This window comes from Gymnogyps californianus, chromosome Z, assembly GCF_018139145.2.
Source record: "Gymnogyps californianus isolate 813 chromosome Z, ASM1813914v2, whole genome shotgun sequence".
NCBI classification, from domain to species: domain Eukaryota; kingdom Metazoa; phylum Chordata; class Aves; order Accipitriformes; family Cathartidae; genus Gymnogyps; species Gymnogyps californianus.
This window is the reverse complement of record NC_059500.1, coordinates 10,255,889-10,280,807: the sequence shown is the minus strand read 5'-3', so window position 1 is coordinate 10,280,807 and position 24,919 is coordinate 10,255,889. Positions and strand designations below refer to the sequence as shown.

Sequence of the window (24,919 nt, the reverse complement as noted above, 5' to 3'; positions counted from 1 at the left end):
TTATTTAATGAATAGGAAATGGTGTAGACTTGACTTTGCTTTACTTTCCAGGACAGAAAATGTTCATATACGTGTCCTGAGGTAGCTGATGTGGTCAAATACATTATGGAATAGGGAAATAGTGGAAGGTTCATGTTTATAAAAAATGCTCATGCTGGACATGAAATGAATGTCAGTCATTACCATAATCTGTTTGTGTCTCCTAGAGAAGTCCAGATTTACACATAAGTCTGCACAGAAAATTACAGGCAATTGAAACGTTCACATTATTGCACACCTCGTTCCTAACAAACATTGTGAAAGTGTAGTTGGTATCAACTCCCTGCTCTTAAAATTGTTGCCTTTGGCAGAGTCCAGCTTGGTAGGGATAAGTTATTGCCTTGCTAAAATACCAAATGTCACTGTAAATACCTTTTCTTTAGCAGGTCTGGGTTTCTTGTACTCTGAGACCAACACTGATGCTAAGTTGTGGGACTGTGATCAGTCAACATATCACAACAGACAGGAACAAAGGACAGGTTCACAAAATTCACCAGACTGAAGCCGTGTGCTTGGATCTGACTCTCTTCTTCCACAGATGAAAGGTTGGTGTGCAGATTCTTTACCAAATACTAGAGATTTTGATAGTGCTAAATACATTGTAATCAGAGACAAATGAAAAGCCACAGCAGTTTCACTCAGCATCTGAGGATGCTTGGATCCCAGGCTTAGCTTTGCCAGCTAAATGGTAACAGGGATTAAGGAGAAGTTCTCATTTCACACCCCAGGAATGCTCCAGTCCTGGGCAACAGCTCCCATCCCTTTAATTACAACCCCTCCCACGCCAGAAATTGTAACTAGAATCCAAGGGTTAGAAAACCAGCCACACAAATATTTGTTGATGAGAGATATGAGGGAATATCCCACACACACATTTGCATCCCGGTTTTGATATGAAACAGCATTGGCACACAGTATGAAAATGCAAACTGCAGCAACATGCACTTGGAATCACCATGCAAGAGGAAGCAAAAATAAATAAGCAGTTGAAAAGTACCTCAGAAGTAACCTTGCTAGACAGTAATTTACAGGTGTACTGGTAGAAAGGGAAAAGACCAGCATTAGTACATTGAACAAGCATGTTATAACTAGGAAACAAGAACAAAATAAAGAAATTGCAAGAACTGGCACATCCCAGAGTATAAGATTTCAAGCAACTTGGTGTCATTAAAAAAAAAAATAAATTAGTCCGTTTGGTGTTTTTTTAATGACGTTGCTTGACCAGTTTCAGTCTTGTTTACCATCAGTGCTTGACTCATTTTCTTGCTGCTGCTTTTTCTCTTTTTCTCACCTGTTGAAACCTCTACTGTAACACGTCCTCTTTGGAAGAAACTGCCCCCTTGCCTGAGCAGTGAAGTTCTTCCAAGAGCAGATGCGCTTGATTTGCCCTCTGTTTCTGAAAGGCAAAACCTGCAAGCCCTGGCCAGAGCGGCTGCATTGTAGCCACTGAAGCCAGCCATAAAACAGAAGGTGGTGATGTTTAAAGGAGAGACAGGGTAGATGTCCTACTCAAACTACCCTCCTGCCTTTTGGTGTGTCTTACGTAGGGAGAAACTGAAGCTCTATACATCAGTACTACTGGTATGCTCAGCATATGAGGGGGAGTTTCCATGGACATCAAACCTCTCCACAATGCCATTCAGGAGACCGTGGCTGCTGCCTTCTGCCCTTGCAGCAGCACTGGCTCTGTTCAGCCTCGGGTGCCACAGCACCCTGACTGCTCCCAGTACCCGAGGAAGTCTGGTTCCCCTTACTCACAAAGAGCAATGCTGAGCCACATTCAGCTCTCAGGACTTAATGCTCTAAGTGGCAACTGCCTGTCTGGTTGTCAGTTATGCTCCTTCCCCAGCTATATTTAACATATTTTTAAAAACAGGCCAGTGATTTGCTCTTTTGTTTCATTAGTTACAGAAATCTTTTTCCTGAGCACACAGTGAAATGTCCTCTGCCGACAAATCAAAGCTATTTGTTGTTTAAACAATTATTGCTTAGCCTGGCATGTAAAATATTAGCTCAAACTAACAGTGGTACAAGTGCAATGCTTCTTATTTGAATTATCTTTCCCCTGTTAATGGTGGGAGTTGTTTACAAAGTGGAGAGTGGAAAAAGGCCTGGAAGAGAAACAAAACACTCCTGCTGGTCTGAGGAAGCTCCCCCTGGGCTCTGCAGGACGCTGCCCTCTAATAGGATTTTGGGTAGGCAGCAGCAAGAATGTAAATCTTGTTTGGCTGTATGCAATGGGCTTACAGAAAAGGAGACCAACAACAAATCGCAACACTGCAGGACTTCGGTGCGCACTGGGGCTCTGTGAATTCACTGCAGCCTTGACAATTCATCCCAGAAAAGGATCCATCCCACAAGTTGTCTGACTGGCACCAATGCTCTGGCAGTGCATCTTTGGGCGGTCAGTGCCTGGGCAGCTTTAGTGGCAGCAGAAAGCCGAGCTGGCACCCAGAGCACACCTCTTCGGCCAGACGCTGCCCAGACCAGCACTCTGGTCAGGACATCAGGGCTCACTTCAAACTGCAGAGAAGACTATGCAATCGTGGCCACCCGGCTTTCTAGGGGGCACATGTGCAGCTCTGCAAGCACCTGAGGAATTGCACTCAGGTAACTGAGCAAAGGGAGTTAGGTCTAATGACATCTTACATGCCTTTTGTGTGCTACAACATGCATGACAAACGGCATGTGACCATCACAGCTGTGGGAGAAGATTTCAGCCACAAGACACCGCTTCATGGGCTGGGCAAGTCACCTTCGCTTTTCACAGGGGTGGAGGAAAAGGGCAGGGTGAGTACCAGCTGAGCGTCACCTCTTTAGCAGAGCTGCCTCTCCACCATGCTGAGGTTTCAAGCCACCAGACTGACAGATGCTTGCTGTAGGACTCCCGAGGACCAGCTCTGCTTTGCACGGCAGGAGTTTTACGCCCCTCTCTTTTTAAAGCTCCTCCCGGCTTCTGCAAAGGGCGTGAGGGTGTGACATGTCTCCTGCAAGCCTCCGAGCGCTCTTCAGGGAAAGAGATCCTCTGGGGAGATGCCAGAAAACAGCACTCACTGGTGCAGGTGGAGCCACCCCATTTCAGTGGGTGCTTTGGGGAGGGAGGGGAAACCAGAGAGCGGCTCCTTCCCAAGATGCCGCTGCCAGAACAAGGCACGCTCCTGTGCGCGAGCTGGCTTCCTAATAGGCAGGAGGAGCCTGATGGGTGATGAGATCTTGTTTTTCAACGGCTTCAGCAGAAGAAGGGACCAGAAAGTTTCTGGTGTGCACTGGAAATTAATCTGTTTACATTTTGAGTCAGCTCTCCTACTACGTTTTAGTTAACCAGCAGAAATGCAACAGGACCCCTCCACATTGCATTCCTTCTGATTTTAAGTATCTTATGCTACTGTGCAATATTCACCAGTAATGATTACAACCTGCCAGACTAGTGCAGTGTTCATATTACAAACCTTCACTTACTTCTATACACCTAATGAGATTCTACCTTTAATGAACGTTACTAGAAAGCAGTTTGTTTGGAGCACGAGCTCTTTGGTGCTGGGGTCATCGTTCTGCCATCTCTGGGAAATGCCTGGAGGACTGTGGCTGCTTCAGCAAACACTGTGTCCATTTAAGAAGTTTTATATCGCACTTATATCTCACTACCTTCTGCACTCATTGTCCACAGTAATAATGAGTCTGAATAAGAAACACCTCGTGCTCTGTTGGGAAATGGGTTGTATAATGGTTGCACCTGAATTTTGATGCTTCCAGCTATGAAATGCATGGCTCTTCTTATTAGTGCCTCCAATAAAGAACACCTTAACTGAGTTAACTCTGCTACAGTAATGACTGAAATGTAGGCACTCATTTCACAAACTGAAATTCTGGCTGATTTTCTGTTTGTGTGGAAGAAAGACAAAAAATCCAGCGGGAAACACCATGCTGCCTGTTGAAGGATCCAAGTTAATTTCTGAGACATTTCCAATCCAGTTCTGCAAGGGGTGGTTTCTGGGGAAGTTATCCACTTACACTGAATCCTGAGCACACTGGGACGTGACTTTGGGGGTCTACAAACACAGGCATGAATACATGCTTGATCCACAAAGTTCAAAGGGCGACTAAAATAACCCATTGGAGGGTCTTGGTGATGTGTGAACTAATAGAGTCCGCCAATTGCAGGGTGGACTTATTACCCACTGCCCTTATTATTAATTAACTTAATTGATTAAAATGAAATTTAATATGAGTTGCCTTTGATATTTGCAGTGACACTCTCTCTTCCTCTCCATTGGCCCCCATCCTTCCATTTCAAACACACTGGCCCTTACAATGTGTTAAAATCCTTACACACTTGCAAGGTGATCTGAGCAGAATCTTGGGAAATAAATATTTTTGTTGTCTGAATGCTGGTTCTCGCAAGCCATGGTCTGTATCGCAGAGCAAAAAGTGAAAAGGAAAAGTGCACTTACACTGCTGTCATCCATCCTTTCTCGTCTCTTAGTTTTGTGTGTTTCGTAATCCTCCATGAGGGTCTGCATCAGGTTCTTGGGTCGCTGGGCTCCCGCAGGCTCCTCGGGCGGCGGGTCAGACTGCGAGACAGGGCCTTCTGTGGTGGGGGATAGAGGCGGCTTGATCTTCTCTATCTTTCCTGCAATGACATGAAAAGGAACAACCCTTTCTAAGCTGAAGAACTCACAAGTTGTTGCCAAAAGACGACAGCTGGAGAAGCATGTTCAGTGGGGTTTGAATGAAGAAACAGTTTGGAATGAAGTCTATGAAACAATCTGGTAAATCAGGATAGAGATGGGCTTTTAAAACACTCTCCTTCTTCCTGAAATCCACTACACCAAAACACTACAAAATCTTTTTACAAAACCTAGAAGAGTTACCAAATGATACAACGCAAATTTAACCCACCACTATTGTTTACAGTAGTATCTGGCTGAATTACCCCCGTTCCCTCCTACAGGACACATTTCAGTGATCTGGAATGTTTGTAAGATTCTGGAAAACTGCAAGACAATTTTTTTTCTGGCTCAGACAATACAATGCACAGGATGCCACCACTGTATGCCCGGGACCACGTGTGAGATGTCCAAAGAAGGCATCTTGTTAAGTGTTTCTAGCTTTTTCTCTTCTTCCAGTGCTTTTTATCTGCTTTGTAAGCATGAAAGGCTTTGGGTTCATCCCAGCTACTACTCTTCCCTGCAGCTGTTTCCTGCAAGTCGCAGAGGGTGCTCCTGGAGGGAGACCTGTGGCAGAACAGGATGAGGTCTCCGTCCCACACACCCCTCGTTCAGACAGGGCCCTTCAGTCTCCTGATGGGAAAAAGTCAGAGAGAAGTCAGGTTGCTCTCTGACTGAGCCCATTTCACCCAGCCTGTTTTAGGCAGAGTGACCCCAGCTGAAGAGGTGGGTAAAAGGCAGGCCAGAGCAAGGAGACCACTGCAATGAGCTGCAGGAGAGCTCAGGGGATGGACAACCCACACTCCTCCGGGGAGGACAGCCTGCGTTTCTCATCACCAGGCGCTGATCTGGGGTGAGCTGCCCATCCTGTCCCGGTGGGAAGAATGAGTATGATGCCAGCAGGTGGTGGGCATGGGAATAAGGTGTGGGGGTCCTCAGCTATGACAGGAGAAAGCAATGCTGAACCAAAATCAGGTTCCCTTTTCCATGGCACGTCAGCTCTTTGAAGTAAGATGGCTCAATGGATGGGAAAGAAAAAAAAGAAGAGAAAAACCACCCCAAAACCCTTACAAATAAGTGAAGTAATCAGAAGGATCGTGCAGATTTTCCTGAAACTTCCTGTTGCTGAGACAAATGAAAACCCTAGCTGCTCCTCCAAAAAGCATCATGCCAGCGGTAGCCACTAGAGAGCAGCCTTGAAACCTCCTGGAACAATCAGCAGGATTTATTCTTGAGGGAAGAAGTGAAACCTGAGTCGACGCTGCAGAGGTCTTTTACAAAAAATCCCCTTGCCGGGCTTGTTTCATTTCTGACCAGTATGGAAAAACCCAGCATCGCTAGTTTCTCGTTACAGGCTTAGCTTAAGCTGGCTAGTGCAGGGATGAGGCTGGGAATTCATCCCCCTTAGATCACCCCACCAGAGACGGGAGGGGGAGTTTCTGGGGGCGCAGGTTCTTCTCTGGGTTGCATCAGCACCAGCTCCACAACCAGGAGATACGCTGCCAAAGCAGAGGCCAACAGCAGATCCTGAGCTGCCTAGCTGCACCCATGTGTGTCAGCTTGGACTGCTCAGCAGGAGAGGGTAAGAACAACCATCATCTCGCCCATTAGGTCCAGTGGGTAAAAAAGTCTGCTGAAAATAAAAGACCTGATTAAGGGCCAGATATCTTGCTGTATTACTTCATTCTTACACTAGTAAGTAACTGTCTTGGACGTATGCAAGTAATGCAGGAAGAATCAGGCTTCTCAGATGTCTGCCCACCTTTTGCTTTCCCCCAGGGATGCAGACACATCACAGGATGCTCAGACCTACGGACAAGCCTCATGCCTGAAAAGGGCTCCTTCCACTCCACTTCCCCTGGAAAACAATGCAAACTGTAGGCTTTGGGGATCTGCATTTTAGAAAGGGGATATCTCCAAGAAGATCCATCCTCCCTGGATGGACGGCCCATCAATTTCTGTATTGTAGCAGCAACCCTGCAGCAACATGCAACTGTTCTGCGCATGCTGGGCAGTGTCACCATGAACAGCGTCACAGTTCCCTTTTCACAAATAGAGAAGCCAAGGTAGTAAGGAGATTTGCCCACAGAAAAACACAGGTTTGTTGGTTTATATCCACAAGAAATTATGCTTATACAACCATTTTCTCTGTGTAAGTGTCTGAATTCCACTAAAAACTCAGGAATTCACAAAGTCATTTCAACTGCTTTTCACAGAGGATTAAGTGTCTTTCAAGTTCCTAAAAATTTTGTGAGAACAGGCAGGCAGGTGGAAGAGTGAGATCCTACCAGTGCCAACAGTGTCAGAAAGGCAAGCAACCAGCACAACCATCAGTGAGGTTGTGGTTAGACGATGAGGTGTCTGAGGGCTCTTAGAATAACCACAGAAAAACTCCGTGAACCTCATGCAGAGCTCCAGTCCAGCGTAGACCTATTCTGCCAGTTCGGACTGTGTTAGAAATGTTGCTGGGTTAGTTTTCTTCTGGCAGATTTTCATCAGGATAAGGTACTATTCTCAGGCAGAAGTGTCATTCAGCATAAAAGCATCACGAGACGCGATGATCACAGGCACTTTCTACTTCTACAGTCCCATGCCCACACCTGATGCACACAGACACTGCTGGTGGTCCTTGCCCAAATCCAAGCTGAGTAATAAAGGAACTGTGCTCTGACTCAAATGGGAACAGGGTCACACTTGTGGGATACTAGCAAAAACTGCAGCCTGATAGTCACATTTGCAAGTTAACAGCAGTTATCAGCAACGTCTTCCCCTCCAGGGGAAGGTAGTCCCCTGAGGTCACCTTTAGAGCTGTTGCAAGATATCAAGTACAGGCTATAGCATCCCAAATCTTCACTTACACATTTACATTTTTCTCCTCTTTCAAAGGGACTCCAAAAAGTGTTCTGTGGCTTCAGTTCTGGTGATGGCTCCCTCCACTCTCTGGCTTCAGGGACCTAGCAGGGAGCTCCTGGAATGTGATTTCTCTTAACTTCCTGCCTCTTGTGCTATTTGGGGCAGGTAGGAGCTGCTCCTATGGAGAATGCTCTTTCTCAGCCCTGGGAAGGGGAAGGGGAAGTTCAGGGAAGGGGCAGCTGCTGCTGTGTCCCAGTCTGGTGGCTGCAAGACATTGCCTGACACCTCTCTGCAAAATCAAAGACGTGTAAGAGCTGGGGACAAATTAGCTTTCTCCTGATCAAAACCTTTGCACAGCTCTGGGGAGCAAGAGGGGTTGTGATGGTGACTTAGCCACCCTGTGGAGCCTGATGGGTGTCCAAGCACTTGCTGCAAGCTGAGGAAGGATGCTCAGCTGATTTGCTGCAATATCGAGAAGAAAGAGTGACTGGGGGGAGGCCCTGGGACAAGGGCCTGAGCCACCACTAAGTAACCAGCAGGCACCAAGGGCCATCATGTAGTGTTAACTAAGGTAGAAAGAAGATGGGAAGCATGGGGCTTCACACAAGTAAGAGCAATTATTTCACAGATGCTGTTGGCATTTTTTAAGACATCTACACAGCAGAGAAAACTTTTCAAAATAAGGTATTTCAGCAAGATATATTGCTTGTTCAAATTTGATTTGCTTGATTTGCTTTGACAGATTGATCGCTCAAATCAATTGCTTTGATTGCTCAAAATACAGTCTATCAGCAAGCCTAGTCTGTACTGGAGTCAGAAGATAGTTGAAGTATGTAAAAAAATGTCCCTCTGGTAATGTGGAGCCTCATTACCACCCCAGGTGAAAGGTGGGCTTCTTTAGTCTTGAACACCAGGTGAGCAACATGCATATGCAAACACACAAACAAGCAAACATTAAAAAAAGAACCTCTCAAAGATCCTCTCACCTCATACACATTCTCCACTAGGGAGGGAATAAGAGAGCAAATGACAAATGAGCTGGGTTAGTATGCTGTTAGGGCACTCCTGGAGGTGTTCAGGGCATGAGTGATCAGCACTCCAGAGGAATCCTTGAACAGAATGATGAACTTTGCTTTTTTCATACCGGTGCTTATGAAGGGGTAAGGAAACGGTATCTTCCGTAAACTCAAAGTCTTCATTGCTGCTCTAGCCATTCTCAAAATTCTCATTTTAAAAAGGGGTTCATGCATATGTATTATACCTGATCCTTATTCTTTACATGTATACAGGGCATTAAAAATTTTGCCATGGCCACAAATATAAAAAATATCTTGCCCCAAAGTTTCTGCTTCTCCTCCCATCGTACAGAAAGTATCTTCAGGCTGCAGTTGAACCTGAGAAGTTTCCTTAGTGTAGGCATTTATTAGTGAAAAATGAAAGTGGAAAATGGTTTTCAAGCTGAAGTGGCTTCTCTGACAGAGGCTTATGCTCCACAGCTGTCACTCAGGACAAGAAAGCAAGGAGAAGAAAGAAGAAGACAGCACACACGCCTCACTACTTGGAGGGAAGTTACCTGAAATTTAAAGGTACCCGATCACTTGCATCTCTAAACTGCAACTCCCCCTCAGGGCTTTTGCCATCCACTGAAATTCTCTCATCTAGTTCATCAACTGAGGACAACAGCTTGGTGGGCAGCTCTCCCAGATGTGAATGCCGACGGGTCTGAGCACCTGCACATGAGTGCAGGGACTGCAACGTGCCTTCTGCCTCAGCTGGCAATGCTTTGGTGACAAACACCAGAAAGGCAGATTTGGCAGCTTCAGGAAAGCTTCTCCCAGGCATGGCTTCTCGTGTTAGGGATTTCCCCATGCCTCGTCATGAGACAGCAAATATTCACAAAGGCTTTCTCTCCAACAGAAAAGCCTTCACTGAACCAAGACCCGTCATGTAATGATTTTCACACCTCCTTTGACGAACAGGATTACTAGAGCCAGGCACTACAGGAAGTTAGACACAAATTCTTCATAGTCTAAGTACTCCTAATAAAAGGAACAAGTGAATTACACCACCAAATGCACACTGGATCCTCTCGTGTCACACACTCATCATCCTGTTCAAATAAACTATCAAATAGCCACACCTACTCTGCCCAGGAGGGATGGTGCACCGCCCGCACATTGTAGGAGAAAACCACTGGCTTGCTATGCAGCTGCTCAACACCTCGCCAAGTGCAGCAGGTGCTGCAGCAAAACAACACAGGAAACGTTCAAATTTAAATACAGCTCCACAAATATTTTGGGATCCACGATGACTCTCCATTTAGCCACGCTCAATCATTTTTTTGGTTTTTCTTGTGTTTCCTCATGCAGGAAATCCAGCTTTTTGGGAAAGGAGTTTGCACAGGTTCTTCCCTTCGCCTTTTCAGGAGTACCCTGCAGAAGCTCTTGTCCTGTGTGCACACAACACATAGTTGTTGTTCTACTGAAATTACTCTGTGTCTTGCTCCAGCGATCTGAGATGGGTTAAAAGGCTGCTTCGAAGCATCCCCAACAGATTTAAGGGATGCTTGTTAGCAGCACAGAAGTTTATTACTAGGAACCACGTTGGCTTGTGCTGGGTGGTTGGCAGACACCAAGTTTAGTGTTACCGTCAGTTTTATGAAAGTTGTATGCCAGGGTGGTAAAAACAGCCTGTTTGCTATCTAAAGTAATTAGCAGTTATTTCACACATACACCCACATGAATTGTGTTAATCTTCCACACTTCAGGCAAATTAGCAGTTCAGTTCACTGCTGTCCTTTTTTGTGGTTTGTGTTTCTGTTATCCACATAACGACGTTCAAAGCAGTGAAGAGGGGCAGGAGTAATAAATAACCAGGGACCACCAGGAGCCCTAGTAACGCTGCTCTGCCCAGTCCACCACCAAAAAGCAACCTGATAGGTAGGCCATTGTTAATTAAGTTAATTACTGCACCTCCTCAAAAGAGTTCTGGTGAGTTTTTACTTCCCCACTTAAGGATTAGCAATAGATTTTTCAAATTTAGACTTGACCCCCTAATCCCTTTCTGCTGAGGTATCCTGATGTTAAAAGAAGAGCGCCAATTCTTTCTTTGGGAAAGGCAATTTGGTGACAGAAGTACCTCTATTTCTTTGTTATTGTTATTATTACTATTATTATTCTTCTATGTGAAACTAGATGTTCAGATTACAGGATAAGACATGTTCTACAGCATATTCCTTACTGTGCCTCCCAGAAGGAGATTTTCTTTTCTGCTCTGTAAATCACCTCTGTAACTGGCCACAATGAAGCTTTACAGCCAGATTTTGTTGCCTCTGCTGAATCACCTTTTGTCTCTGTTTTTGTAAATATTGAAAAGATGCTGAAATATTAAAATAAAAGGAAAGTTGCTGTAGTCTTCCAAGGGATTGCATGGCATCCCTTCTCCCTATTTTTAAGGACGCCTGCAAGCTTTAACTGCAACACAGCTGGCTAAAGGGACAGCAAGGATGAGATGAGCTGAGGGTATGCACCCTGCAACGCTAAGCATGCCGAGCTAATTTCCACCAGCTGAGAGCTCTGCTAGAGCACATCCCCTGTTTAGAAAGCACCAAAAGTAGAAGATTTAAGAATGACTTTGACAATGCTCTTTGTGGTTTTTTTGATCAATGACATCCTTACACATTGCCACATATTCATCTTTTCCTAGAAATTAATTCTTTGCCTTGTCACCAACTGCAAATTGCAGTAGCTTGAGTCATTGGCTAATAGAACCCAATTTCCTTTCTTGAACATACGGCAGTTGGACATTTAAAGGAAACTGTCTGGAATGATTCATTATAAATATAAGTTTATCATTCTCACTAGAATGTAATTTACAACGAACATTTTAACATCAGACACAAAGTAAATGCCTTGTTGTGTAGAGAAATAAGAATGAGCAGAAGTACAGTTTTCCCAGATGCTCCGTTAAAACAAGCATTAGTGCCAGCAGCCCTTCCAACATCACTTGTGAGTAAAAAGCAACCATTATCAGCCTCGTTTGGAGGACTTGCAGCTACAGACGATGTTATTTTTGAAAGCGGTCATGAGCATACCTTTACACAATGAGTCCTCCTAGCTGAGGTCTACAGTGGCCTGTCTTTCACATCTTGTCAGACATTGCTTAACACACCTCAGTTTATGGAGAATCCCTATCAAAAATGCTGTTCTATAGGAGTAATAACAATAGCACTTCAAAGAAATTATTGACATCTGCTACATTTTTTGGCAAGAAACACAGGTTAAAATCATCCTCTTTGCAGAAGAAACAAAAAACAAGTATTAGCTGTTTATGTGCTGCATAACACTCCAAGTTCACAATCAGACTGGGTAATGGACTAAATCCAGACCTTATTCAAGTTTGCCATGACTTTCAAATGAAAAGGATCACCTTGTACAATTTTTGGAAGCATCACTGGCTCAGATTTACACAAGTGGAAATAAGGACGGAATTTAAGTACTCTGGGTAAAATTAATACTTCTTCACAATGAACACTTATATAAAAACTTCTAAGTACTTGCAAAGCATATGTAGGTCTATACTCATAAAAATCACTACACAAAAATAAGCCTAGCATGTGTTTCTATTTTTTTTTTTTAGATTTCTTTTTTTATGTTATATTAAGAAGGCATGAGTGCTTGATTTTATTTTTTGAAAAGGGGAAGGAGGAGAGAGATATGCTGTAACTGCTGTGAATGCCACCACAAGGACCCAAAAGCTGATCAGGCAGAGAAGGACTTCTACTGAATCTGTTAAGCATTTTGTTTGTGACGCCTGTTAAGTTCAGCAGTGAATGACACCAGCTGAAATACATGGCAACTCACAGCTCTGGAGATCTTTCTACCAGACAAAGTTCATTAAGAAGACCAAGAAATACCTGAAAACAGAAAGCAAAACGCACACAAAAAGAAATCTGATGCAAAACCTCAAAATCTGTAAATCTCCACTACCTTCGCACTTTCTTAATGACGTGCAAGAGAACAGAAAGCCTGTTAGAAAAGGCTTTGTATGTTTGTCTTTCAAACAGCCACACACCTGCAAAAACCGCTGCTGTCCTTCCTTGTGATGATCCTAAATTTCAGTGAGTGGTCTGAGCAGCACAGCAATAAGACATGTCATGGTACAACATGGCAGGGGATGAAGAGAGCGCAGGGTTTCCTAATGCCAATCAGCAGGGTACGTAAGTTACTTCTGTGCTACATTTGGGAAAAACCAAAAAAGTCCACAGGCGTGCTCACAGACAGAAAGTTGGGTTGTCCCATGCCCTCCTCCTGCCTGCAGTTTCCAGGCAGATGAAGTCATGACAACCCTCCCGCCCCCTGCAAAACGACGTATTCACGCAAGAATGACCTGAAACCAAATCTGACCTGACCCTTCAGTCACATTTCACTTCCTCTCTGACGCTTTGGGCTCTTACCTGGTGCAGTTTTGTAAGACACGGTTCTGGTGGGCATGGGTGGTGCGCTCTTCATAATAGGGCTCGGTGCCACCTGCAGACCTTGCCGCTGCCTCTTCAGCTCCTCTTCTCGTTCCTGGGCAGCTCTGATCTCTTCTTCTATCATCGACAAAGTCCGCTGCTTCCTCGACCGTAACTTGAAAGGGCCCACGGTCACTTCAGGCTCCTGAGTGGCCAGGATGGAGGCAGTGCTCCTCAGCTCAGCTGCCTCTGAATACTTGCTGAAATAGCTGACTTCGTGCCTATTTTCCTCCACAAGGAACGGCTGGCTGGCTGAGTACACGGGCGACTGCTGCAAACTCTTCCCTTCCCTGGGTCCTGAGTCTTCCTCTTTTGAAGTCTTTGGTATGGTGTCCCTTTTTTCTTGCACAGGTGAAGACACCTGGGGTGGCTCAAACATTGGGTTCTGCTGCTCCTCGGAGGCTGGAGCTGGTCCGGTGGTGGCTGGCTGCTCTTTGACCGAGATCTCCTTCTCTGCTGAGATTTCTTCTTCCTTGCAGTTTGCTTTATCCGCCTGCTCGGCTATGGCTTGTTGGATGGCGTTTTGAACCAGCAGGCCAGCGTGGTACTCCAGCTGGTCGTCAATCAACATGGAGTCTGCCAAGGCAGAGGAGGGTGAGTCACAGCCCGGGTCGCTGAACGACTTGGAGATGCCTTCACCCCTGCACTCCGCTGGAGTGTCGGCTTGTGGGGTCTGCGGCAGTGAGAAATCAGCCAGCGAGCTTTCCTGCAGGGCGCTCATGGTCTCATTGGAGGCACCACTGTCGCTGATGTTATCCATGCTGAAGTCATTGGAAAGGGTCTCCAAGACGGTGGTATCCTGAGACCTGACAGACAAGTCATCCAAACCGGAGTCGAGCTCTTCTGGAGGGGAAGAAGCACTGCCTGACTTCGGGAACTGGTCTAGCACGCCCTGTCCATCATCCTTCACCACCGTGAAGACTGCTCTCGCACTCATGAATTCTCCATCCTCTGCCCACAATTTTGAGACCTGTCCGGCTCTGGAGCTATCACTGCACGGTAACTCTCTTACTGGGTCAGCAGTGGTAGTCTGAGCACTTGTATCATCTTCTGAGGTACAGGAGACCTTCTGTGCTTTGATAACAGTGGCATTGTTACCCTCAAGCTGTCCTGTTTGCCCACACACTGAAACGGGTCTTGTCACGGAGGACAGTGGCCTGTCTACATGTGGAGAATTGAGGCTTTTGTAGAAGGGTTTGATGGAGAACATTTTGGGTGTTCCTGACCGTCTCGGGGGGGCCTGACCCTGAGATGGACCTGAATGCTCCATCAGCTGGAACTGCTTTCTGGCAGCTGAGAAGTCAATTTGCTCTGTGACAATATCCTCTTTCTTGATATTGACTGGCTCTGGTGGTACAAAGGAGCAGCTGACCTGTTTCGGGGATGTTGGTGTTGCACCTTGTTGCTGCTGTCTCTCCTTGCGCTCCTTGTACTTCTTGTGAGACTCCAGATGCTCTTCATCCAGTTGATCCTCCAGGGTCTTCTCTTGGGGAGGGTTCCACCATTTGGCAGCAATGTTGGGGTTTTTCTTGACAGCCTGGCTTTTAATGAGTTCCCTTCTTTCCTTTTCAAGTTCCATCATTTCCTCTGATGGTCTCACTTTGCGGACCCTGTATTTTTCCTTCTCTTCCTCATCCTCAAAGAGCTTTGAGGGCTTTTTGTCTTCATGGAAGGCTCGTAGTTCAAACTTAGCCTCTTTCTTAAGGGTTGTAAGAGTTGTTTCTCCATCCTTAGAGGATCTTCTAGAACTGTTTGAAGAAGTGGGACTTCCTGGCACCTTCAGACTCTCCCTAGTGTCTTCTTTCAGTCCACCCAAGGAATGGCCATTAGATTTCAGGTTCTCATCTGTTATGCTAGCTTCACATGGTTCAACTACCAAGGGTGCCTGCTTGTCAGCTACATTTTCTTCCCTTTCACTGGGTACTGAATCATTACTGACATTAACAGATGCTCCTGAGCCATCCATCACGGAGACTGCACTTGGTTCAGGGGAGGATGTCCCATTAAAGGTATTATCTGCAGCAGAATCGCAGCAATTTGCCTCCAGCACTTCATCTAGGTATCTGATCTCTTTAGCAACTTCACTGTCCAGAGATTCATGCCTGTCCTTAAGTCCATTGTGGCTGGCAGCAGGGGAAAAGAACTGGGTTGGATTGTCTATGGGATGTGGTGAAGCCGCTGTGGTGATGCTTTTATGTTCAGAAACTGGAACTTCAATTTCCATTTTCTCTTCCTTTGTAGCAAGCACAGTAGCTGGCTCCAAGAAATTGGCACAGTTTTGGTCTCTGTTTTTTCTCAATCTGATGTCATCCTCAGGGATTCTGGAAGATTTCTAGAATAAAAGAGAACAAAACTATGATGAAGTCCTAAAAAGCAACATTTTATTTTTTGCAGAGTAAACACCACCTGGAAAGCAAATCCTAGCACTTCTTAAACTTGAGATTAAAGCAGCCCCTCAGAGTGTGGGAAGGCAAGGCAAATCATCAACACAAAAAATAGAAAGTTACCTTAACATAAGCTGGACAAGGCACTAAAACAACAACAAACTTTCATTTAAGTATCTCCCATCTGCTTACCATCCTCACTTTGTCATTATTTCATGCCTGTGTCTTGATTTGCCACTAAAAATAAGCTTTGGATTTCCAGGTTATTAATGACTTGGCAGTTTAGGTTCTTCAAAGGTTTGCACATGCAGCACACAACACCTATCATCTTGGTATTTTAAAAATGCTTTCCGCACCTAAAGGAAATCTCATAATGCTTCTACAGATGAAAAGTATTACTGTCCCTGTTTTGTAGAAACAGATGCTAACATGCAGGAAGAGTAGGCGATTCATCCCACGTTAGGAAAAAGGACGTGGCAGCAGCACGGAATGTTCATTTCTCAGTGGATCAACCCTGGTCATCAAACATAGGGTAGAATTACATGGTGCTGGAAAGACACGGGGTCTTTCTCCAGCCCACACGGAAACCCACATGCAACTGGACCTGGAAGACAGGAAGCATTTGCAACTCCCACGGCATGAAGACCACCACAAGGAGCATGACAGGGACCAGAGTCATGGTCTCCTTCCTCCCACTGCTTTGATCGGCAGTGGAGGTGCACTGGATTCATATGTCTCCCTGATGTGTTGCCTCTGTTCTCAAGGAGGATATTGAAAGAAACACTATTTATGTTCAGGTATGGGCAGATTTTACTGGTCAAGCAGCCTACTGAACTTCCCATGAGTAAAGTCTGAAGGAACTTCTGATTAAGCTGGTAACAGGTCAATGAATTTCTCAATAATTCTTTACTGCTGAAAGGCAAAAAAAGGAAACACCAAAAGAAAAGAAGAGGGCATTTTCAGCATTATTCTTCAAAAAGAACTCGCTAACTCTTGCTAACTCTTCCTAACTCCTGAAAACCAAAAGTGACACTTCTATTCACTTTTACTAACATTTTAAAACAGAAATGTGATATCTGAGGTCTCTGGCTCCCTTTCCACTTGTATTTCTATGTGTGAGGCATGGGCTTGGGAAGCAAACGGCACTCATCAAGCCCTGTGAACTCAGTGGCCACCCAACAAGGGCACCATTGTCTGCTAGTCACCCCTGCCCTTGCTGTCCCTTATCCTGCATGCTATTAATACACGCTGCAGCGGAAGATGATCAGCTAGGAGCACAATGGCACTTAGCAGTGACCTGAACAATCACGTTGCCTCTGGGTTTATATAGGCAGTAAAATGCATTTGACACACCTTAAAGAATTATAGCCAGCCAGCCAGCCAGAAGAACTCTCTTTCTAAAAGCAATCTGAAGGAGTTTTCTGTCTAGTTATGTAGTTGTACACAGTTGAAGATAATGCTGGCTTCAGCCATTTGATATTTTCTTCTTAATTGTGCTTAACATTGGGAAAAACCTTTGAAAACAACCAACCAACCAACCTGCTTTTGTCTATGTATTTCACTTGACATACTTGACTGGTTCTACTTGCATTTCACTTTCTGTTGAGCCTAGAAATTCTTCAGCTGAAGTTTCTAGCAGTGCTTTTCTTAAAGCATGTTACATTTTTACCATTTAAATATCTAAATGTGGGCATTTTCTTCTTTAGTCCTATTAAGGATATATTCAAGAAATCAGATGTTCTGCAAACAAATACAGAACAACCAGTATAAAAAGTCCTTACTTTTTTGAGTGGGTACAGCAGGAATGAAAGAATAAACTTTCTTTTAACCTGAAAGGCCAAGAATTGCTGTTGATTTGCCTGCAGAACTCTGGGTATCATGACACAACGGGTACTCAGGTCAGAGGACTAAGACTGCAATACCTTTCTGGTATTTGGGTTTAAATCTCCCCTGCCTGACTTGCTGGTGCAAAATGGGGAATGTCGCTACCTGGCGCAGTCTGTGCCAAGGGACATAAGCGTCAGTGCTGGCTGTCCCGTTTCACACAAACCACGAGTATGCCATCATGCTCCTGCTAACGTTTGCTTCTAATCAGACAGATCAAAGCCATTAGTGACACTGTTAGCTAACTACATGTCCTCTGCAGCTGCAAGAACACATCTTCAACGGATGAAGAAAATCGGGTAACGAAGCTATGCACCCCAGCCACCGAAACACATCTCCCTGCAGAGCCAAACCAGAGCCAAAGGGCCCCCCAGTTCTGTGCTTCTAGTACCTCCATGCCATGGAGCTGGGAATATGCCCCCGATTGTCCCAGAGACCCCATTCACTAAAGCACGTCTCCTTCTATCACTGCTTTAACGTATGAACCATTTCAGATCATACCACGTTTGGGTATTAAAGTTAGGCAACAGAACCACAGACGCAGTATTTTACCAATTTCTTAACGAGTAAGAGCCCATCCTCTCATCATAGCTGCAATCCATAGTTCACAATTAAGGCATATACACGTAACTGTCTAATCAGGGCACGCACTTATGACAGTATGTAATTCTGAAAGGGCATGTGTCTGTGCAATTAGTGTGGCACATGTTAATTATGTAGTAAGACGGACAATTATGCAGTAAAACCTATGAGGAAACATTGCTGCTTATGGAAAGGAGCCTTTCTTCGCTGGGGATTAGTAACTGAGCAAGGAGAAGGGCTCCCAGCAGGGCAGAGAAGTCAGGGAGGAATGCCAGAGGAGGAAAAAAAATACGGTTAAAAAAACCACCCAGTTTTTCCCTCAACACATTCTGGCAGAATCTGGAGACAATTTTGTGAGGTCATGGCAATGAGAGTATGCTCCAGACACTCCTGTGAGGAGCAGAAGTCAATTTACTGATGAATTACCTGAAGAAGATAACTGAGAAGATCATAAGGATGGAAGCAGCTGACAAAACAAAGCTTTTCAAGACAGTCCAGGCCACAGAGCCTGTCCAGGATAACTGGCTGGATCTGGGAAAATGGCACACGTTGGGGTGACGACACCATGGGTGGGAGGAGGCTTGGAGGAGGAGGAGGAGGAGGAGGAGGAGGAGGGCGGTGGGATGCACACAGACCCCCTGCCTCAGCTGTTTGGCAGAAAGAGGGGAGCTTGCCAGGGGGCTGCTTTTGCTCCTTGGTGATAAGTATGTACCAACAGCTTTGTATTTGCCGCCTACAGGGAGGAGGCTTTTCAAAGCCTCCACCATTACAAAGGCCTGTAAATGGGAGAAAGGCTGCATTCAATCCTAATTGTAGTCAGCAATACAGTGTTCACAGTGAATCCCATACACTGCTCATCTAGACCCAGATTTCCCAGAAGTTACTGTTACATTTACACAGTCTCTGAATGTGCATTCATTTCTGTTTAAGTCAAGATGCAACTGGGTAATTAGTGTCATTTCTACAATGCTGCTGCACTTTAGTAAACTGCAGTTATTAGCAGCTTAGAGAATTATTAGCATATTTCCTCCTTGGTTGAATTCTTCATCTACAAAAGTGTAAGTGTTTGGGCAATCAACTCTTTTAGAAGGAAAAAAATGTGGGTGTGCTACTAGCAAGACCCAGCAAATGTACTGCCAGTGCCTTCCTTTGTTTGATGCAAGGCAAAATGCATATGACAACAAGTGGGAGGCAATTCTTCTGAGCCACATTGACATTCTTCTGAAGCAACAGTGGTGGTGGTGGGGAGAGAGGAAAAGATTAAACAACTAAAAACATTTCATGGTTTAAAAAAATCTAAAACACAGTTTCCTCATTGCGGGCTTCTACCAATCACTCCAGCCAAGTTTCAAGACAGCTTTTGATGCTGTTGGTCTCCTGGCATCATTAGCGTTGTCAACTTTCCACTTCTTCAGGTTTCATCTTCCTTTGGAAATGTCCTGTAGCACCTGCTTCTCCTCCCACTGGCTGATCACTGAGCCAGTGCTTTGTTCAACTCTCTCCCCTCTGCTCTTGGATCTAACTCTCGGGGCCGCCATGCTGTCCTGGTTTCGGCTAGGATAGAGTTAATTTTATTCCTAGTAGCTGGTATTGCAGTGTTTTGGATTTATTAGGAAAATAACGTTGATAACATACGGATGGTTTTAGTTGTTGCTAAGTAGTGTTTATACTAAGTCAAGGAGTTTTCAGCTTCTCATGCCCAGCCAGCAAGAAGGCTGGAGGGGCACAAGAAGCTGGGAGGGGACACAGCCAGGACAGCTGACCCCAACTGGCCAACGGAATATTCCATACCATATGACATCATGCCCAGTATATAAACTGGGGGAAGTTGGCTGGGAGGGGTGGATCGCTGCTCAGGAACTAACTGGGCATCGGTCGGCAAGTGGTGAGCAATTGCATTGTGCATCACTTGTTTTGTATATTCTAATTCTTTTAGTACTGTTATTGTCATATTATTATTATCATCATCATTACTTTTCCTTCCTTTCTGTCCTATTAAACTGTCTTTATCTCAACCCACGAGTTTTACTTTTTTTTCGATTCTCTCTCCCATCCCACTGGGTGGGGGGAGTGAGTGAGCGGCTGCATGGTGCCTAGTTGCTGGCTGGGATTAAACCACGACACGTGCCTCTAGCAGTTTTAGTACAATAGCGTAACTTAAAATCACATTTGCATATGGTTGACTGGCTAATCCACACCTTCCTGCTGATGTCAATCATCTTCTCCCTCTTCACCTACTGTCTGGGCCTGCATCTCCAATGTCTCTTTGCAAAGGAGAAGGAACCAAATGATGGATTTGCTATGGGGTTGACTCTGGCAAACCTTCAAGAGAGCGGCTGCTTTCATTCAGCTCATCCTTTTGAAGAACGCAGTCACCATCTGCGTCACAGATGGAGCCAGTTCCAAGCTCTGCAAAGATACAGAAGTCATCTGCACCTCTGTGCTTCCAGACAGCCACCCTGTCCAGTGAGAAAACCCCTAGCCAACACAGGTATTGCTCCACTCTTGCTAGCAACAGCAAGTATTTCTTTAAAGAAGTTGTTTTCTATAGAAGAATGGTACCACACGGAAGTGTTGCAGTTCTTAACGAGCAAGAAAAGCAAAAGCAGAGTCATACAAGGTGCTAGCACCCATCCCTCACAGCTCATGTTCACTACCACACAACAGGTGCTCAGAAAGCATCCCACCCCATCCCAGATGGGAATAGCAGCCCAACCACTGTGACAGCTCCCATCTTACGCTAGCTGGTGCGCTCCCTCCCTCCCATGGCAGGCTCTCACAGGGTGGCTGCCGCCCCGTCCACTTCCAAAAATGCGGTGATCACTCTCGTCACTGGAGGGACAGGAATGCTCCAGGTGGGAGCCTTTGCAGAAAGCAGTCTGAAGAAATCGGCCAAACACTTTGTGTTTTCAAAATTTCCTGTTTGGGTGAGCTAAGAGAAAGCAGCAGCAGAGAAAAACTCTTCACAAAGATCCTGGAACTGGGGAAGAAAAGGGATGCAGCTGATGATGCGAGGCTCAAGGAAAGGAAGGGGATTTCTACTCATATCACCTACAGGAACCATGTCTTTTCACTAAAAAAAAAAAAAAAAGGCCCAAACCGAAGTGTTGTCTTCTTGCTCCTGTGTGAAAATGTCCCATTTTTCCATACAATATTTTTGTACTGACTCCAAAAGGTTTTAAAAATACTATGGAAATTGGTGTCCAAAAAATTTACAATTTTTCACTTAATGAAATTGGATAAAATTCAAGTTTCAAAAAAAAATATATCCCCAAATCCTGTTGCCAAATTTTGTTTAATTTAAGACATGTCAGGCACATGCTGGCACTACCTTGAAGAGTTCCATTCATAATCCTGCTTGCACACAAAAAGCAAAACCTGGCCTGTTCCTCTCACAGTGCAGTACACAGTGTCTTCAATTCACAGACGGAAACCATTTCTGATGACTAAAATGTGTTAGCATTGAGTGTCACAAGTGACATTCTCCATAAGCAGTTCTCTACGCTCTTCAGTGACTTGTCTGAGGTAGCCATACAGTACAGTAGGCAAATTTTCTTTACGAAAAGCTCGTTTATCTCCTTCTAAGCACTTCAGAAATCACAAGAGTACAGTCTAAAAATCAATGCAACTTCATACTACCTCCCCCTAAGAAGCAGCGGGGGGCTCTTTTGGAACACAGATAGTAATAAGGGACGTGGGGATACAGTGCCCAAACAAGTGGCTACTTGGAGAGCTTGCTGTGTGACATTTTCTGAGTGGTTTTCCATATGTCCTTTCTTTGTCCGTTTTAGAGAAGGAGTTGTGATTGCATTTGCTCAGAAAGCATGTGACAGGCTTTGCAATATTCTTTTTCATTCCAGCTGAGCCACAGGCTTCAGCTTCCCCATCTGATACACTATAAAGCTCTTTTATCAAATCAAAGACCAATCTTCTTTTGCTGCTGTAATAAATTAAGGATGGAGAAAACTGGCTCAAAAATTATGAATACTTTAATGATGAACATATACTGTATGGTAGGATATTTTAATGATGAGCACATAATGAATGATACCATATTTTTCCAAACATGTCTCTATAGCTCCAGTATTTTCTGTGCCCTCGATGACAAACAGCTAAAGTTTTTCCTGGGCAAGCCAGGATCCACCTTTGGAATAACCCTTACTACTTCCCACTAACTCCAAGGTATGTAAATTGGAAGCACTTTTCTACAGGTAGGAAGCCACCTGATCCTTTGTGCCAGTTATTTTCTCTTACTCCCTAAAAATACAGATCTGGTCTCTCTGTGAAGAATTTGCAACCCTAATGACTGGATTTCAACTATTGCTACAGGGGCAAGAAAAACAGGTATCTGCCTTCTTTAAATTAAATGCTTGTGCAGCTGTTGTAAAAAACCCAACAACCCAAAAGGTTAACTACTTTTTATGAAATATTTTCACTCCTGTAAAGAACTGTAATTGCATGAAGCACCTGCACGGACCGAGTGATTTATATGGAAATGAACATTTAGGGACAAAAGGCTGCTAACTTCTGAATGAAAAGAAATATCACCTCTGATAAAGAAAAAAATCACAGAGGTTATTAGAGCAGGATGGTTACATAGCTGGCACTCGGGAAAGCAGTATATATTCATGTGGTGTAGACTCAGATACTACAGTGTGTGGGGCTGGTTAGGTTTGCTGTGAAAGCTCTGTTCAGTTCTACAGTAATCAAGATGCAAATCTGAAATTACAGGAAGCTGTGATTAAACTTTCATTCAGAAACTGCAGCACTGTTTGGTACTGCCACAGTCCACCCCTCCCCCCCTCCATTTTCTATCAGTATCCAGATAAGAGGATGTCCTGAAGAGCTCCACAGCAGCATTTCACACGCATGGGGAGAACCGGGAGCTCCTAGTACCCAAGAGATCAGGAAATTGGTGATAATATTTCAGGTACGAGAACCTGCATTCAAAAGACGATTCTCTTGTTCTCTGCAATGTTGGCTTCTTGTAACGTAGGTCAGCCTGAAAGTGCAACTGAATTAGAGCAGTAAATGCATGCATAAGAAGGCATTTCATCCAGAAAAATGTGGTTTTTAACTCTCTCATCACTCTCATCAGTTCAAATCCTACTCCTGATGCTCCTTTCACTTCCAAATTGATTTCTATCTCAAAAGAAAAATGCACAGTTAAGTATTATTTCTTCTATTGCTTCACTCAGGTCCCCAGGACAGAATGATCAGGACAGTACACTCTGTGTGAGGGTATGGGAAATAAACCAATGCTGAAGAGAGGCAGCCCTAGACTCAAGGTCAATACAAACATATTAGCGTGTTGATCAACCACACCACCACAGATGGTTAGTACTTTTTAACTTCGTTACACATTTTTCCTAAGACTTACTTTTCTGTAGCTTGTCTCTAAAATCTGTCTTTCCTGAAACAAGAATGAATGCTTCCAACAGCTGGGATATTTGATTTACAGAGCATGTGGTGTTAAGTCACTTAAAATGGTAAATATGATCTCCTGAAGCAGTCTCCAATGCTACCTAAGGAAGTGCAACAGTTTGCTGGAGGAAATGAAGAGCACTGCATCCAGCTAATACATAAGGAACATTACACAATTAGAAAGTTGTCCACTACCTGGCAAGGAATACAAGGTATGAACAGTCCTTAAGGAACAGAAAAATTTCTTCTTCACAGCTAAAGGTCACAGATGAGGTCCTGTATCATGAACCGTTGCATTTGCAGAGTCCACTTGGATAGGCCGCGCTCAGTTGGTGCTGGTGGATCTGAGCTCAGAGCTCACAGCTGTGTTGTTAGTAGCACTCTCTCACGTTCAGCTTCTGGTTTGATGTTAAGTGAAAGCGGAGAAATCCCAATTGAATAAGGACAGAAAAATGTTCAGCTTAACAGAGTGACCAATATAGATACTGAGTTGAGCAGAACACGGCTTCTGAATGTATGCACAAAAAAAATCACAATTTCACAAAATGCTCCAGTTGAAATCTGCCCAACACACATCGAGGATGGAACAATTGCTCTGGTAAAGCATGATCTAATTCCAGCAGGGAGGGGAAAGGACGCTAAACTAAGCCTTGCTTTTAATACTCTCTAACCCATCTAGATAATGTCAGCACAAGGAAAGGGTGACCTTTACGGTCACTTGCACGAAAAAACAATGAGACAAGGGGATTTCCAAAATTCCTTAGTCTTTTCATGGGGGCGGGGGGTTCCTGTTCCATCTAAAGAACGGAGCTACAACCCTCCCCTGTAAATGCGAGATCTAGAGAAAAATACTGGCATATTAATGATTTTGGTGCATGAGAAAGGGACCTCCTGAGGAAGGAATTTGGGTTAGGCAGGGGCAGGAGGAAGGCAGTAAATGGAGACAAAAGGCCACGCAGTTCACTGGTTCTCCGAGCAGATCTTAGGGCTGCTAAGAAAACTGTTTTAATACATTGGAGGAACAGAGATAAACGTACCATAAGCACACAAGTAGGCTTTCTGAGATGTATTAGTATTAAATTAAAGTCTTCTGATGATACAGATTCTTTCACTGGCTGATACAGTTCTGTAAATCTTTCATAAATGGCCTAAACTGCATTTTCTGAACAAAGATACATGATCTCTCTATGCTGGAGCTCCTTCACCGCTTACTTTCAAGGGCAATATACTAGGAACTGAATGCTTTAACTGAAGCAAGCACATACAAACCTTTGCAAACAAAGCCTAAGATAGGTTAGTTTTCACTTTCTTTCACTTCTCTGCTTCACAAACACCAACTGCTGGAGATCATACTGCTTTTAACTATTTCCTAAAGCCTAATTAATACTTGCTGCATTTCTAAAGGGCATGGCTGTTCAAGATCTACTGTAGTTTGACAGTTAGGAGTGATGCCGCAGAGAGGGCTAAAGGAACAAATTATGCTCAGAAATGTGAAAAAAAGGCTAAACACCTATTTCTCTTTGAGAGCTGTAGAAGGTTAAGAATTATTATTGATGCTTTGCCTCTATCAG

At 44.5% G+C, this 24,919-nt stretch overlaps 1 protein-coding gene across 1 annotated transcript in view; it reads right to left on the bottom strand.

Annotated features, from left to right (window-relative positions):
* PALM2AKAP2 (PALM2 and AKAP2 fusion) overlaps nucleotides 1-24,919 on the bottom strand; it is a 146,389-nt gene that overhangs the window by 6,231 nt on the left and 115,239 nt on the right. Inside the window, exons 3-5 of the mRNA XM_050913245.1 lie at nucleotides 13,015-15,406; nucleotides 4,491-4,669; nucleotides 1,037-1,075 (exon numbers count right to left, since the gene is read on the bottom strand). Of these exons, the coding sequence (XP_050769202.1) occupies nucleotides 1,037-1,075; nucleotides 4,491-4,669; nucleotides 13,015-15,406 (2,610 nt within the window). The remainder of the gene's footprint in view (nucleotides 1-1,036; nucleotides 1,076-4,490; nucleotides 4,670-13,014; nucleotides 15,407-24,919) is intronic.